General features: G+C 41.1%; 1 protein-coding gene across 9 annotated transcripts in view; it reads right to left on the bottom strand.

The window, feature by feature from the left end:
- LOC120716321 (myelin transcription factor 1-like) overlaps positions 1-16,696 on the bottom strand; it is a 47,119-nt gene continuing 30,423 nt past the window's right edge. For 5 of the 9 annotated variants that reach the window (XM_040003803.1, XM_040003801.1, XM_040003806.1 and 2 more), the window contains 8 exons: positions 12,655-12,723; positions 12,340-12,402; positions 11,839-11,922; positions 11,217-11,438; positions 5,166-5,257; positions 4,763-4,866; positions 1,632-1,775; positions 2-1,214 (listed from right to left, as the gene is read on the bottom strand). In XM_040003803.1, the coding sequence (XP_039859737.1) occupies positions 1,071-1,214; positions 1,632-1,775; positions 4,763-4,866; positions 5,166-5,257; positions 11,217-11,438; positions 11,839-11,922; positions 12,340-12,402; positions 12,655-12,723 (922 nt within the window). In that variant the 3' untranslated portion in view covers positions 2-1,070. Of the gene's footprint in view, positions 1,215-1,631; positions 1,776-2,380; positions 4,129-4,762; positions 4,867-5,165; positions 5,258-11,216; positions 11,439-11,838; positions 11,923-12,339; positions 12,403-12,654; positions 12,724-16,696 lie in introns of those variants that run through there. The other 4 variants (XM_040003808.1, XR_005691868.1, XM_040003809.1 and 1 more) reach the window with 4 other exon arrangements.

Raw genomic sequence — 16,696 nt, 5'->3', positions numbered from 1 at the left:
CACACAGTCAGTTCTAACACTGATTGTGGTTTTCCAGAACCTTTAAGAGGTTTTAGCAGTAAAAGACTGTTTTACTGCTAAAAGACCTGGAAGCATACACTCAGTCCAGTCCATATTCATTTTGGGTTGACCTTTATTTCAAGAGCAAACATAAAGACTAATCCATACACAGCCATCATTAACACATAGACAGTACAAAATAAATATTCACCATCACTTTGTTCATCATTACCAGATAAATACTGAAATATGTGCAGCTCAATTTTCCCAGTGTATTGCAATGTACTCAAAATAGCTTGTGGAAAAAAGAAAACTCATATAAACAGAAGCACAAAAGATTTTTTAGAAAATTATTAAAAAACTTTCTGTTACAAAATATTTGCACTTAAAAAGATCCCAGTGTTTTAAATAAATAATAAGATATATAAAACAATTCATAGTTGATATCTTAAAATATTTCCTCTTTGTTAAGCGGTGCAGAGGAAATGACTCCCTTCTCTTAGTTTCCGGTTAAAATCTTCTCAGGTAGCACTTTGAAATAAAATCAAATCAATAATGAATAATAAATAGTCAACATAAAAATATTACCGCAGACATGAATAAATAAGTTATTAAACCAACATTTGCAGTCGACTTAAATAGATACACAGCAATAGTAACAATGAATCTACAAACTATTTCTGGAAGTGCAACATCACTATGCTCATATAGAATACTATCAACATTACTGAGTGGAGATGGGAAATGTTCACTAACTAAGAATCTGTTCAGCTCAGGCGGGATACTGCACTCCTTTGTTCTGTACTCTCTGTGCCTGTCTGTGTATACCTTGAGGTGCCATTGCTTATGGCAACAGTTTGCTTTCAGTGTGCCTTGACAGGCTTTACATCCACACATCTGTTCACGCTCACACCTTTATAAAGCAACATGCAAACAGGAAACAAATGCAAAGAACAGAGGACAAAACTCCAATGAGAAAAACTCATGACACAGAGTATCTAAAGGGTTTGGAAAAAAAAGATTGGTGGCGTCACCGTGATGCCCTGCCACCTGTCGTCCTCCAGTTTCTCTTACACCTCGATGCCCTTTACTGCCTGATTGATGGACTCTAGCAGAGCCCGGTTTTCGGGGTTCTGGTAGCAGTCTTTGTTGGTAAACATGTGGGTCAGGGTGTCCACATAGCTGTCAAAGTTCTGCTCTGATAGTGGCTCCTGCTAAAGACACGCACGTCAAGAGAATAAAAAGGTGTAACATCCAAAACAGTGCTAGTACACAATACTACTCACATGTTTTATCTCTTAAATGTATGCTATCATTAGTTTTCTTTGAGAGAGACACTTGCATGGGGTTTAAGTTATCAGCTGCTTTAGGCTGACTGTTCTGTTGTACTATGAAGCTATGCTGTAAAAAACATTCATCGCACAGGGTTGCTTACTGACAAACATTTGATTTGGGTAAAAATGCTAATTTGGAAAAAATGAAAGAAAGGCTATTTGATCTTACTCTATAAATCTTTTCAGACTAAAGTCTTCAAGGGGTTGAACCCAAGTTGAATTTCAAGTGAAATGTTTAAAGCTGCTGAAATGAGGAAGATGCTCAGGTCTCTTTTCTTAAAAAGCAGTAATGCTTACCATGGTAGGCAGGCTGATGTTGGCTAGGCTCCGGATCAAAGCCTGACTAAGGCCAGATAGCTCCAGGAACAAGGCCTCATTCCTTTCTTCTATCTGTTTATTCTCCTCCTCCATGCTCTTCAGGTTCTTCTCCATAGAAGAAATCTAAAGCAGAGAAGGACGCAACACATTCTTGAAGTAGCACCACCAACAGCTCGACAACTACAAACCCAATTCCAAAACTACTGGGATGCTTGTAAAATAGAAATGAAAACAGAATGTAATGACTGGCAGATCTCATAAACCCATATGTTATTCACAGCATATTCATAGCTTCTTTGTTGGTTGAACGGATGGAAATGTGTTTACAGACAGTGAAACTGGGTCGGCTGCCATAGACCGGCGAGCCTGGAAGTCATTCTTGCGAATGCCTGTTTTGTGGGTGCCGGGAAAAGCGGTGTTCAAAGACATTTTTCTGGTGCTCAGTGTGAGCTGTGACGACGTTTAAAACGCAGTTTTCTTGAAATTATGCAAGGACCTCCCCATGGTTCTCTCATCCAATTATTTTCAACTCCTGTCACCCAATCAAAGAAGAAGTAGTGCAAACAACACAAATTCATCACCTGCTAAGTGACTGCTTATGTTTATCTGTTCTGTACCAATCCTTGTCTCAGTTTTTACTTGTATACTAATCCCACTATGCATTTTGATGTCTTTAAAGCATAATCAAGCAAACAAACGACAGAATGCTCTGGTGACCTTAACTTTTATCACATAAGAAATCACTTGGCAGCAAGGTGATGAATTAGGGTGGTCTGCACTTCTTCTTTGACTTTGTGACAGGAGTTGAAAATAATTGGATGAGCGAGCCATGGGAGGGCCCTGCAACCTTCTGCATTTTAAATGGCGTCATAGCTGGCACTGAGTACTGGGGGGAAAAAAACATTTTTTCTTTCCCCGAGAGTCCTGAAGTGAATGGCACTGTTTCTGAGCCATGGCACGGGCGCCAGGGCAGGAGTGCTGGGCGTGAGTGCAGCCAGGACACCTGAAGTGGGAGTGTCTGCTGATTGAGGTGGGACAGGTGTTCCGCATCACTGGGGCTCCGGCACCCTCCCCGGTCCCTGAGGGACATACAGCATCCTCGTAAGGAATCAAGTCTTTATTGAGTGAGTTGTGACACTCGCACAGAGGAGTGTCTTTGCGTCCACTGCCATAAATGGAGGTCCCGTTTGAGCCTGTTGGCATGGATCTAGCCATTTCACTGGATGCAGTTATCACTTTGTCTTAGTTCTAGTGGTTTATGCAACGTGATACCCAGAAGTAGTGCCACTGTGCACTGCAAAGAGAGTGGTGCAGGTGCTGCTGTTTCAGGTCATTTCAGTCTGTAAAATCCATGATTTGTAAGTTCATTCATGAGAATGAACATAGTTGGGATCGCTGGTTAGACCCTCTGTTGATTGTAGGCCTCCATGGAATTTTCTCCCTTCGAGTTACTGTTCTGCAGGAAGCTACAGGGCTGCTCAACCTAATCAAATAAAACTGGGAGGAAGGTCTGAGTCCCGCTAAAAATGACATTCAGTATGTCCTGGACTTGTGAGCAAAGCTGCATACTTTGGCGTGATCATTTTGAGAGAATTTGCACCAGGCCCAGGAGCGGCAGCAGTGCCAGCACAACAGACAGGCTAGACTTTGGCAAATTTTCACCTGGAGATAAAGTGCTTGTTTTGCTTCCTTCTTCTCGCTTGAAATTACTCGCCAAGTGGCAAGGACCCTTCATGGTCACACGGCGAGTGGGGGACGTTGACTATAAAGTGATACGGTCGAACAGGGGAGGTGCCACTCAAACTTGTCACCTCAACCTCCTTAAAGCGTGAAGAGAGGCTGAAACTGATTCTCTGGTGAGCCTGGTAAAAGAGAGAGATGAGTTGGAGCCGGAGGTACCAAATTCCACCATTCCCGCCTCCCTCCATTGTGATAACCATCTCACATAGTCCCAGAAAATGGATGTTGCAGCATTGCAACAGTGTTTTGCAGATTGTTCTCCCTGCTGCCTAGCTGTATGACTCTCATAGAGCACCATTTTGAAACGCAGCCTGGCGTGATGGTGCATTTACAGCCCTACAGGTTGCCTGAACATAAGCGACAAATTGTTCAGAAAGAATTGGCTGAAATGCTGAAAATGGGAGTGACAGAACAGTTGCACAGTGCTTGTTGTAGGCCCATAGTTCTGGTTGTGAAGAAAGATGGGTCTATACGGTTCTGTGTCTATTACTGCAAGGGGAACAAAGTGTCATGGCTTGATGCCTACCCCATGTCCTGGGTCGACGAGCTCCTGGACTGCTTAGGCAGGCCAGTGTTATTTTTCATGACACTGGATTTAACCAAGAGGTACTGGCAGATTCCCTTGTCTGCAGAATCCAAGGAAAAGACAGTATTCTCCACTCTGTACAGTTTGTACCAATTCATCACACTTCTGTTCGGCTTGTTCAGAGCTCCGGACACAGTACTGTGGTAACACCTGGGCGAACGGAAAGCATTGTGTGTGCCAGAAACGTTAAATAAAAACTAACCAAACAGTTACAGAATGCTGTGTGGGTAAGAGTCTTTCACATATAGATGATGACATATTGAAAGATTTGCAATTTTACACAGAGGAACATTATTCTGGAATTGTTTCATAATTGAAAACAGATTTTTGCACAAGGTGACACTCTGTCTCTAAGATGCTCTGATTACACACAGTCATGTTACCAACCTGTGGCCAACTATTCAAATTAAGTGCAAAATGTTCCTGCAGCTGTTCTTTTTTTTTCTTTTCTTTTTTTTTTTTAGTAATAATTGCTTTTCCAGCCTTTTCATAGTAAAATGTCTCAGCTTAAACATCTGATATGCTTTGTGTTCGGGTCTGTAAAATTTGCAGATATTCACATTTTTTTTAAATATTTTACACGGTGGCTCAACTTTTTAAGAACTTGGACTGTATAAATTATGATGTTTCCTTGGTTGTTATGGAGTTGAATGTTTTACCAGTGTTGGTAGCTGCGTAGGAAGACTGACCAATACACCATATCTGGGTGTAATGTCACATGGCAATATCTGGAATAGAACATGGGGTCCTCCTGGCTGTGCAGTGACTGAAAAGCTGCACTCACCTGAGTGTGTAGGTTTATCATGTCGGCCTCCATCTCTGAGTTGGACTCATTCAGCTCGTTGATTTCCTTATTGAGCTGCTTGATATCTTCATCATTGTCCAGCACTGAGCAAGATCAGAAATTCACTATTAGCAAAATGAATGTGAAGACAACTAATAGTCCTGCTTTGGTAGCCTGTTATTTGGATTACACTCAGAATTTAAACTATCTGATTGTAATCTGATTGTTGGGGTTTTCTCTCTGTTATAGTAGTGGTTTTACAATATAAAGTACCTTGGGGCAACTGTTGTTTTGCTTTAGTGCTATATAAATAAAATGTAACTCTCATTGGGAAGTATAGGAGCAAAAACAAATGTAACACAGGCATAATTTTGAGCAGAGAGGAAACATCACGGTTTCTTACCATCACTGGCTCTGAACTTTGCAGTGATATACTCATCTCCAGGGAACTTGGCTCTTTTCTTGTTGGCTGATGCTCTGGGACAACCTGACAGACTGAGAGAAGCAGCTGATGAGGATCAAGAGCTCTTACATTCTCACACAAGGCTGAAATAGTGGACACATGGATGAGAAGGGACACACACACACACACACACACACGTCTTGAGCAACCCCTCATTTTTTCAGATTTTGCCAGGAAAATGGAAAATAGGTTTTTATTTAAATGTACAAACATACATGAAAATACAGCAAAAATAGAATTTGTACATTTCAAATGAGCTTTATTGTAAATATTTTGCATGGCCACCTTCATTATTTGTCAAAGAACAATTCAAAAAACCCTCATGGAACTGAGTTCTTGGGGCTGGTTAACCTTAAATTGTGGCCCACCATTGGATCCAGCCCTGGGTCCATGGGGCCTGTTCGGGCACAGCACGCAAAAATAACAGTTTTGCCGCCCTGTGGATCCACCACCCATGGGTGCAAGCACTGTGGTTGGGTGCAATGTTGCTCTATAGAGACTTCAGTGCCCACAATGAAGTCTCGTTGGAGTTACCTGGTGAGGGATGATTGAGAGAAACAGCTTGCTTGATCTAATCCAGTGGTGTTTTGTTATTGGAAATCTGTGTTAGGCATGGGTTGGTGAAAACAAATGCCATGTTCAAGCATAACATTGAACTTGTTACCAGAGCACCTTAGGTTAATGATGGACATTGTTATTAGATTATCTGATATGAGGCCATATATCAAATCAAAATATTATATATATATATATATATATATATATATATATATATATATATATTGTTCACTCAACTGAAAAGGTGAACCGAGTTGTAAAATGGTCACCACATCGAAGTAAACTGAGTCAGATGGTGCCCAAGACCGCTGGACATACCTGGAAAACCCAAACAAGTAGTGATGATAAACTGAGTGACTGATAGAGGCCCATGTCTGTCGAATCTTTAACTCCCACATCTGAAAGGATTTCTTTTGCATCCCAGGGGAGGGTGGGGTAAATAAAGTCATAATGGGCCATGTTCAGGACCAATTCGGAGGCATCCAGCTCATCTGTACCTGTCACGGCAGTGGGACCAGGGGTGTTCTGAAGCAGTAGAGCAGTATCAGAGCACCAAAAGGGCTGTGGCTTTGGCAATTGTAGAATCATGGGTGTGAGCACCATGTTTGGATGAGATTCACCCTCGCATCTCAACATTGACACTGACATTGTGGGGCTGTCAAATTTAACAAACAAATGTAACAAATCTAAGCATGTTTTCAGCAGGTGTTGGATTCAACCCCTTGTATCTAACGTTCTTGATTTATATCGACAGGATTGCAAGGCATTTCCAGGTTGAGAAGGGTGTGGAAGAGAAGAGTGCAATCTTCAGCATGCACTGGTGCAGTTTGCAACAGAGTATGAAATGTCTGGGATGAGAGTCAGCACACCCAAGAGTCTGAGGCCATGGTTCTTTGCCAGAAAAAGAGTGGAATGGTCTCTCTGGGTCGGAGGTGAGAGGCTTCCTTAATCAAGGGAGTTCAAGTGTCTTATTCATGAGTAATGAGTAACGGAGTACAGGTTGGACTGGCAGATTGGTGTGGCATCAGCTGTAATGTGAGCATTGTACTGGATTGCCATAGTGAAGAGGAAGCTGAGCTGAAAGGCAAAGCATTCAATTTACCAGTCCCTCTACATCACAACCCTTACCGTTGGTTATGAAATCTGGGTAATGGCTGTTTGCAAGAGTTTCCTCTGTAGGATGGCTGGGTTCAGCTTTAGACAAAGGTTAGGGAGCTCAGACATCCAGAAAGATTTCAGAAGAAAGCTGTTTCTGCATGTGAAAAAGAGCCTGGGCACCTCCTTTTGGAAATGTTCCAGGCACACCTAACTTGGAAGAGACCAGATCTCCAACCCTACTGGCTGAAATGTACCACCAAACCATGACAGAGCTCCAGTTTTTTTTTTTTTTGTTTAAAAAATACAACTCCCTGTAAACAACTATTATTATACATTTCACCTGACCTTTTCTGAAAATATTTTTTTATAATTCCAAATTTGAACTCATTACTTCATAAGACCTATTGCCTCTGATTGCCTCACCTTGAGGCAAGTTGTTGCCTCAAGGTGCTTTATATTGTAAGGTAGCCCCTACAATAATACAACAGAGAAAACCCCAACAATCATCTATGAGCAAGAGCTTTGGCCTAATCTTCAAAGTGGAGATAGTGTCTCTCCTGAATCGAAATTGAAAGCTGGTTCCACAGAAGAGAGGCCTGAAAACTGACAGGAGGTTCTGCCTCTGATTTTACTTTTAAATACTCTAGGAACAACAAGTAAGCCTGCAGTGCAAGAGCAAAGTGCTCTAAATGGGGTGATATGGTACTACAAGGTCATTAAGATAAGATGGGGCCTGATTATTTAAGACCTTGTATGTGAGGAGCCAATGAAGAGGAGCCAATATAGGATAAATCTGCTCTCTCTTTCTAGTCCCTGTCAGTATTCTTGCTGCAGCATTTTGGATTAACTGACGGCTTTTCAGGGAGTTTTTAGGACATCCTGATAATAATGAATTACAGTAGTCCAGCCTGGAAGTAAAACATGCATGAATTAGTTTTTCAGCATCACTCTGAGACAGGATATTTCCAATTTTAGAGATATAGTACAAATAAAGCAGTCCTACATATTTGTTTAATATGGGTATGGAAGGACATATCCTGGTCAAAAACGACTCCAAGGTTCCTCACAGTGTTACTGGAGGCCAAGGTAATGCCATCCAGAGTAAGAATCTGGTTAGATACAGTATTTCTAAGATTTTAGGGCTGAATAAAATAACCTCAGTTTCATCTGAATTTAGAAGCAGAAAATTAGAGGCCATCCAGGTCTTTATGTCTTTAAGACATTCCTGCAGTTTAAATAATAATTCGTGTGTGTTATGGATGGATAGATAAAGTTGGGTGTTATCTACATAGCGTATGTATGTATTAATAGCTCTAACCTTAATCCTACTATTGATCTTGTTTTTAATGTGTCTCTCTTACTTTTTGGATCTTACTGTGACTCTATCCTGGGCATAGATATATTTGGCTGTGACTGACCTTCTTGCTTCTTCATGATGGTCCCCATTGGCCTGTTGGGTACCTATGTACTTGGAGCTGTGCTACACGTATGCTATCGCACCTTCTGTGAACTTCATCCCTTTGGTTTGGATCACCTACAGTGTCTTGCTCACTCCTGATGTATAGTTTCATGACATCCATGTACAGGAGTGGCTGAGGGTTATTCCACTCATTTCACTCCTGAAACGATATCTGTATCCGCTCTTAATGAACTGGCTTAGAAGGTTGAGGTCTATCCAGGCTACGTCCACACGTAGATGGTTCTTTTTTTTTTTTTTTTAACGCAGCTTTTTCTATGTGTTTGGACCTTTTGTCCACACGTAAACAGCATTTTGGATCACTGAAAACTGAGATTTTTAAAAACTCCTGCCAGGGTGGAGATTTTTTGCATTTACATGTGGACGAGGAAAACTGAGATTTAGTCACGCAATGTCAAAGGTGTGCGCCACGTTATTGTTTACATGAGATGAATTTCAACAATGGTGGATATAGACAAAATACTGTTGCTGTTAATCTTACAATCTACAGTTTTTACATGCTTACATATCAAAACACAGTTACTGTCCCTCCATTTACAAAGACAGAGGCGTCAGAGTGAACTTTGGACGTGGCTTTTACATTCAGCACAGACACTTTCACAACCCAAATCCTGATGCCAACGCTGTCGTTGGGTTTAAATACATAATTAAATTATGTATTCTGCATAGATTTTGTCCATTTCTAAGTTTTGAGTCTAAACCAGCCATATTTCACAGCACTGTGACTTTTGATTATGAATCACTCAGACTAATGTAAAACTTTTCAGTTTCTTTCTTAATTGAATAAACTCTGGCCAAGAGAGCCAGTGAGACAAAATTCAAAATACTGTCTTTACTTATTAACATTTGAAATGATACAGAAGCTTGAAAAGTAACACAAAATTAGCTGTGTTTCCAGAAAAAACACAAAAACTTTTCAGAAGTACTTAAGGTTTTGTGAGGGCACAAAACCCCGTTTACCCTGTTTAAGCTTCTAGACTTCTGATTGGCCAACATTTCTATACGGTTAGGATTTGCCATGTTCTTGACAGAGTTTGACTTTATTTTTGGCATTTACATGTAGATGGAGATATTTTTCAAAACTGCATGTGTGGATGGGATTTAAAGTAAAAAAAAAAGAAAACGGAAAATCTCTGTTTCAAAAATTCGCACGTAGGTTTGGACGTAGCCCCAGAAGAGCAGTGGGGACAGTACATCTTGGTATTTTCAATTGAATTAAATTTTAATCATACAGTGCTAAATCATAACAACCGTTACCTCAAGATTCTTTGTATTATTGTAGTCTTTACCTTACAATGTAGAGTAAAGCAGAGAAAACCCAAACAATCAGAAGCCCACGATGAGCAAGCACTTGGAAACAGTGGAAAGGAAAAACTCCCCTCTAAAGGAAGAAACCTATAGATCAGTTGTGGGTGGTGGGAGGGAGTCGTAGGCTTTCTTGTAGTCAATGCAGGTGGTGCTCAGGTTAGTCTGCCTGGTCTTAGGGTCCTGGTGTACTGCTCTGTTTAACAGAAGCTGGTCATTTGATCCTCTGGTGTTGTTTTCAATGCCCAGTGCTCATGTAATGATTCATGTGCTTATTCAGCTCGGTTGCTATGATACTTGAGAGGAGCTACCATGTTGTGAAAAAGCAGGCAGTTGGCTAGTAGTTCAACAGTGTTATACCCTTGTGGAGCTCCTTCATGATCGCTATTGCTCTGCCCTGTGTTAGTTAGTCCAGATGAGTACCCGCTTTTGGCAGCCTATTTAGTTGTGCCACCAGGCAATCATTGAATGAATGTCTTTAGCTTCTTCAGCCAGTAGGCATTGTTAGGACCTGGTGCTCTCCAGCTCTTCTTTCTGGAGTTTTTGGATGCCGGCCTTTGTGAAGGTGACTGATTCTTGTTCTGGGAGGTTAGTTTGGTCTGCTCTTAGTCCATGATATTGATATTGTGTGACACCTTTCTTATACATATTCCTCCAGTACTGCTCAGTCACAGCTCTGTGTGGGTCTGATCTTCTACTACTGTTTCTTTGCAGTGGGAGTACACCTTTTCTGTGATGCATCTCTTCAGCCTAGTGGCCAAAGCTGTGAGCCTTTTTTGATGGTTTCAAGAACTTTATAGATATCTTGTTGTATTTCTTATTTGTCCAGGACCTGTCTCTTACGATGCCCTTTGCACCTCTGTTAGCCGACTAACATCCTTCTAGTCTTCCCTGAATTTGCTTTCTAGCCTTCTTCTTTTTCTACATGCATTTTTAATCTTATATCCAAGTGTGGCAGTGGCATATATGAGCTTACTGGTGTCTGTGATGCTGGTATTAGAGATGGTGAGCAGAGCTCTGTTCTCTGTGAGGATCTCCTCTGATGAGACTCAGGGAGCCGGGAGAGTTGTGCTCTTGGTTGTGTGGCTACATTAAGTCTGCCCACAATCTTCATCCTCAGCCCAGTAGATGCATCATCTACAGTTACACTGCTCTCTGCCTGAGTTAGCTCATCATATTTATATGGTTAACTGTTGTTCCCATTGTGCTGTAGCCGCGGGATCTCGCAGCTTTGATGGTAGCCTCCGCTTATTGATGTTCTTGCACTGAGCTACCGTCTGACTATCTTCTGACTTTCATTCCTCTTCTCTCCAGAGCATACCTCCACCTTCTTCCTACGGTCACTACAGATCACATCAAATGTTATCTGCAAACAACATGGTCCACAGAGACTCCTGCTTCAGCTCATCTGTCAGCCTGTCCAAGTACAGAAATCTGCTGTATATGTGTGTGTGTGTGTGTATATATATATATATATATATATATACATAAACCAAAATAAATCAGAAGTTTGGTTAAAACCACTATTAATGATGCACTGATATTCAGGGTACCTGCGATGTGTCAAGAAGCTGCCGTTAGCATGACCAGAACCGTCACAGCCTGGTGTTGGGCAAGATGGGCCCTCGGTCTTGAAGGTCTTCCAAGAGAAGGGTGTGCCATTTAGAAGACCTTCCTTCTGCCGGCGTGCTGCTAGTGGACATCCATAAGCACTGCGATGAGTGGCGTACTTCCCACTGATGTGGCCCAGGCTATCACAGCCAGGAACAGGACATCTGTAGCCAGGCAGAAAACACTGTCAGGCTAGTTTGGCTTAGGCTAACACAAGACATTTTAAATTTGGTACATAAATTTAGACAATGGCCTCTGAATGGGTTAAAGTAGACAAATGTGTCATTTATCCCATTTGTCCCATCATTGAAATCCTTTCCATTTTTCTACAGGAAAGAATAGAGGCATAGTTTTAAAATAAGTAAGATATTATCCTCGTCACAGGGTCAGTGTGCTGTCCTGTGACAGCCCTGAAGGTGGTGTAAGAACTAAAACTCCATCATTCATCTGAATCATCACAATTCATCTTCTGATACTTAATATCTATAATACATTTCTTTTGAGTAAAGTAAACCAAATTATAATCTAACACACACACGGTGCTAATGAGCTATTGTTGCAAACCTGAGCAGCTCAGAATCTTCTTTGTCATCCTTGGTAGGGGTTGATTTGACTCCACTTTTCTTGGCTCGGGGGCATCCAGACAAACTGGCACAGAGGAAGAAAGTGGACCACACAGAAAAGACAAAGCTTTGCTTAAACATAGGCTAAATAAAATTCTTTAAAAGAATGACCTCAAAAAGTAAAAAAGTCATTTGTATATTTTGAAATATGTAAGCTAATATGGGTGAAGCTGATTCTGTTTAATGCGCATTTTAACAGTTTACAAGGACTCAGTACATTTACAGTGAGTTTATGTGAACATTATATTCTGTTAGCTTAATGTTTGTCACTCAATGTCAGCTTCTGTCTTAGTGAGACTGGTGGACTGTGTAAGCAGTAGGGACCAAGAAAATAAGTCTACACACAGACTTTTTTTTTTATTATTGCCAAAGTGTGACATAAATACACTGAGTAACTGATGTAGTCTGTAACGAATATGTGATTAGGGAGGCAAACTCTCACCTGCGATGTGAAGCATAGTTTCCAGTGATGTGGCCTGATCCATCACAACCTGGAGTTGGACACCTGAGACAAACACACACACACGCACGCACACGCAAACACGTGCACTTATTCAATTTGCAAATTTAAATTATTAGCACATTGCTGGTAAAAATGATTTTTTCCACCAGATTACTTAGAATCAATTTTTTTTTGTTTCCAATTTTTGATATATTGTATTATATCAAAAATATTAGTATTTTATATTAGTTTAAAAAGGAGAGCAAGGACAGAGCTGTAGCTGTGGAGGTGAGAGACGGGAGAAAGCACACATACTTTAGTTCTGCTGTGTGGGCAGCCATGAGGGTCCGAAGTGATTTATCAGCAAGAGGACAGCCTGACAGACTGAAAGATAGGTTAGAGAGAGAATGTCAGAACACCAGACAGATCAGAATGTCTGAGTATGAGTGAAGGAAAGAGCCAGAACCTGAACTAGACTGCAGAGCCAGGACAGAATTGAGCAGGATACACAGCAAGGACAGAAATGGTATTATTTTAAATTCAAGTAGTGTCATTGTTAGCTTCCCCTAAATATGTTCTTTGGCATAACCAGAGTCATCTACTCTGAATGGTGTAAATTGTAAATGTAACAGTCTACTGTTTGCTGAAACATCTGAAAGGTCTCGTTTGTTCAAATGAAGAGAGAATGAAGGGAAATCCTCAAAAGTTTCACTGCGTATCCTCTACATATAGTAACCATGTATTAGTTTTCAAAGGAGCTTGGAAAGAAAAGCGTCTGGACTTCTTTAAGTTGCTTGAAGACGTTTCATCTCTCATCCGAGAAGCTTCTTCAGTTCTAAGGTCAAATGGTGGGGAGTCCCAGATTTAAACCTAGTGGGAGTATCCCCCCAAAGAGGGACAAAAGGACCCCCTGATGATCCTCTAATCGCCTGAACCAAAGTGTGAAAATGGGTGTGGGTCCCAATCAGCCAGGGTTTCGGGTGAGCTCATTGTGAAACCTGGCCCCACTTTATCATGCGAATTGCTGAGGTCAGATGAAACCTGGCCCCACCTTATCATGCGAATTGCTGAGGTCAGATGGCCCGATATGTGAGTGGGCGTTAAGGCGTCTGGGGAGGGAACTCAAAACTGGATTATAGATGGCAGACAGTTGGTGTCGTAAACCACCGCCTCTGTTCAAAGATGGTCGCTCACAGTGGAACTTAGAACTGAAGAAGCTTCTCGGATGAGAGGTGAAACGTCTTCAAGCAACTTAAAGAAGTCCAGACGCTTTTCTTTGCAAGCTCCTTTGACTACGATGACCTGGATGACTGAGAACCTACACAGACATGTATTAGTTTGTTTCATTACGTGAGGTCAGGTGTGAGAGGTCCCAGTTGTCTGTGCTAATGTGCTGGACAAACACTGAAGCAATGAAGATACAAATTTTACATGAGCCATTTCATTACAGCTGAAGAAACTTTTTCAATGCGTGTACCATGCTACCCCTGCCCCCCCCCCCCGAGACCCCACCCACAAAATGGGAATCTATGTAAAACCTAAATAAATAACAATAAAATTCCAAAGCTATAAACAATTTGAAAAAATGTCTTTAGCTGAGAGCTGTTAGAAAAACTAGTTTTAGTTATTTGCAAAATAAGGAGATAAGAAATAGAAATCTCTTAAAAGTTACACTTAGTGACACTTTTCATTTCACAATTCAAACACTTTCAGTGTGGTGCTAGATTGCAGCCAAGTATGTGGTTTAGTATTGTCTTGCTGACATAAACAAGGCTTTCCCTAAACCTAGCAAACATACCTGTGTGGGGTCACAGTGGGTAGATGTGGGTGAACCGTGAGACTGTGTTGGCTGGGCAAATCCACACTTGCCCTGCCCACACAATTTTGACCTTTGGGTTCCCTTTATGGGTTTTAAAAAACTATTATGGTTGGGTAGGCTAGCCCAAGTGTGCCCCATAGTGAAATTTTGCCCATTTGTGTCCCCCAGAAGGAATTCTGTGGGCACTTAACTGTGTGGACCATGTGTGGGCACACCCCGTTTAGTGAGTGATAAGCATTGGTTTTGTCCTGCTCACACAGCCCCTCAGTTCATGGGCACATTTGCTGGTATATTATTTATAATACAAAAGTAAAGGTGTTTCATATCTTCTCTAAAATAGATGAAAACATGAAATGATAGAACATGTTTTATTACAATGTCAGAAATATAAGACTGAGAGAAGATGACTGATTTAAAACCTGAGTAAAATTAAAGTTATACTTGCTCTAATTGATATACTGCAAAAGAGCTCAACAAGTAAAATATATTAGGCCAGTATCTGAGCATACTGTAGATCTGTTGCAGGTCTACAGTGGGACACACTGTGGGCCATTCTCTTGTTAGTGTGGGCAGCTCACAGTCAGCCCACATTATGGGCTGTCCCACTGAGGCCCCGCACTGTTGGACCAAGATATGGTTTGCATTTCATGCTTGAACTGGACCCCTGATCAGCCTACTATGGGCCTTAGTAGGGTAGTGAAATGTAAGCCCCGTAGGTCTATTCCTAGTGGCTTTACACAGCCTCAAGGGGGCATGCTGTCATCATCTGGATTGCAGCATATGATCCTAAAAACTTGTATATATCATCTGGCATATTGCTCTCTTTCTCGCACTTTCTCTCATAAAATTGTATAAAAGCAGATCAGAGTCTGGTCAGAGGTTGAATAGACAGGTCATTATTTAGCACTTTTCTTCTTTATCTGAGCACTCAAAGTGCTTTACACAACCTGCCTCAGTCACCTATGCACACAAGCACTTTTTTCTATGCAAGTGCTTTCTATCTACCACCTACAGGGTGCAACGGCATTACTTCAGGACTGTTTTGGATGAAGTGATTAGAGCATGTTGTATAATATGTGATACATGTGCCCTACACACTAACTTATGGCACTTGGAGAAAAAGATGAGTTAAGCCAGGATTCTGCTTATCATTTTCTCTTTAGTTTTTAGTGCAATCATCCCACAGCTGTCTCTCTGACTGGATTGAACACCTTACTCTCAAATTGGATTTTGGACTTATTGTCATGATCCTGGGTTTTTTGGCCCAGCATTTTGAGTTTTCTTGTGTTTTGATATTATTTTGGATTCTAATTTATATTTAAGTCCACTTTGTTATTCTAAGGATTTATTCTACAGTACCTAGGTTATTCTGTTTAGCCTTTTGATTATTAGATTCCCCCTTGTGTCTTTGCCCTCTGTGTGTCTGTGTTTATCTATGTTGTGAGTCTTTGTGTCTTGCTTCACTCATGTTTCATTCTGCTCCCCCTTGCCTGTCATGTTATCCATGTTTCCCCAGTCATGTCTCTGTTTGTCTGTCTGCACCTCTCTGAGTGTGTTCCCATTATTTCCTGTTTTACTTTGGTAGTCTCCTACACCATGTTTTGCTTGCCTCTCTTACTTTGAAGCTACCTTGTCTCATGTGTAATGTTTAACTGTACATGCTCCATGCCCCAGCTGTGTTCCCCACGAGTTTCCTGTTCCCTCGTAATTCCCTGTATATTTAAGCCTTTTGTTTTCTTCTGTCCAGCGTGGCGATCTCTCTCATTCCTGGCTGTGTGAGTCTCTATGTGTTAGTTTATAGATGTACCAGTATAGTTTTGTGTTATTTCCCCTTTCAGCAAATAAATCTGTCCTATCTTGTTCAAGCTGCACCACAGTGGTGCACCTTGTCAGCTCGTTGGTATGTTGACTGGTCAACTGACAGCAAGGCTCTGCGACTTTTGAACTGAGGATGGATGGTAAGGATGGATGTTAATGCCTTTCTGGAGACCATTTTCAAGGACACAGTAAGATGTATGCCCTCCGCACTGGGAGACACGCCTCATACCCCCATCATTAAAAAAATCAGCACCACCCAGAATTTACAATAGCTTATTTCCACAGACAATAAGACTGTTAAACTCACTGTGATATGCAGAACAAAGCCACTTTTGGAAATAGGTATAGTGAAAATGCCAACATTTTATCACTATTTAATCAAAACACCCACAATGAATAGCAAAATAATTGTTTTTCCAAAATTTTAAATACCTCATACAAAATGCTATTTCTATTTTGTTTGAAGTAATTATTTTATCAGCAGTTTCTCAGTTCTTTTTTTTTTTTTTCTTGTTCAGTGAGAGAAATCTCACTCATTATGTTTTAGGTTTGAATAAGTGCATTAAAGTCAGGTTCAGTGTTTGAGGTGGAAATAAGAAGGACACTCACATCAACAGCAAGGTCCGCCTTCCCTTCTGCACCTGAGAGCTCAAGGATGTCCTTGCCTTCCTTTTCACAAAACTAGCACTGGCTTACAATAACACCTCCTGTCACGATCCT

Source organism: Simochromis diagramma, unplaced genomic scaffold, assembly GCF_900408965.1.
Source record: "Simochromis diagramma unplaced genomic scaffold, fSimDia1.1 OVJJ01000466.1, whole genome shotgun sequence".
Taxonomy (NCBI): Eukaryota; Metazoa; Chordata; class Actinopteri; order Cichliformes; family Cichlidae; genus Simochromis; species Simochromis diagramma.
This window is presented reverse-complemented; position numbering and strand designations above follow the sequence as displayed.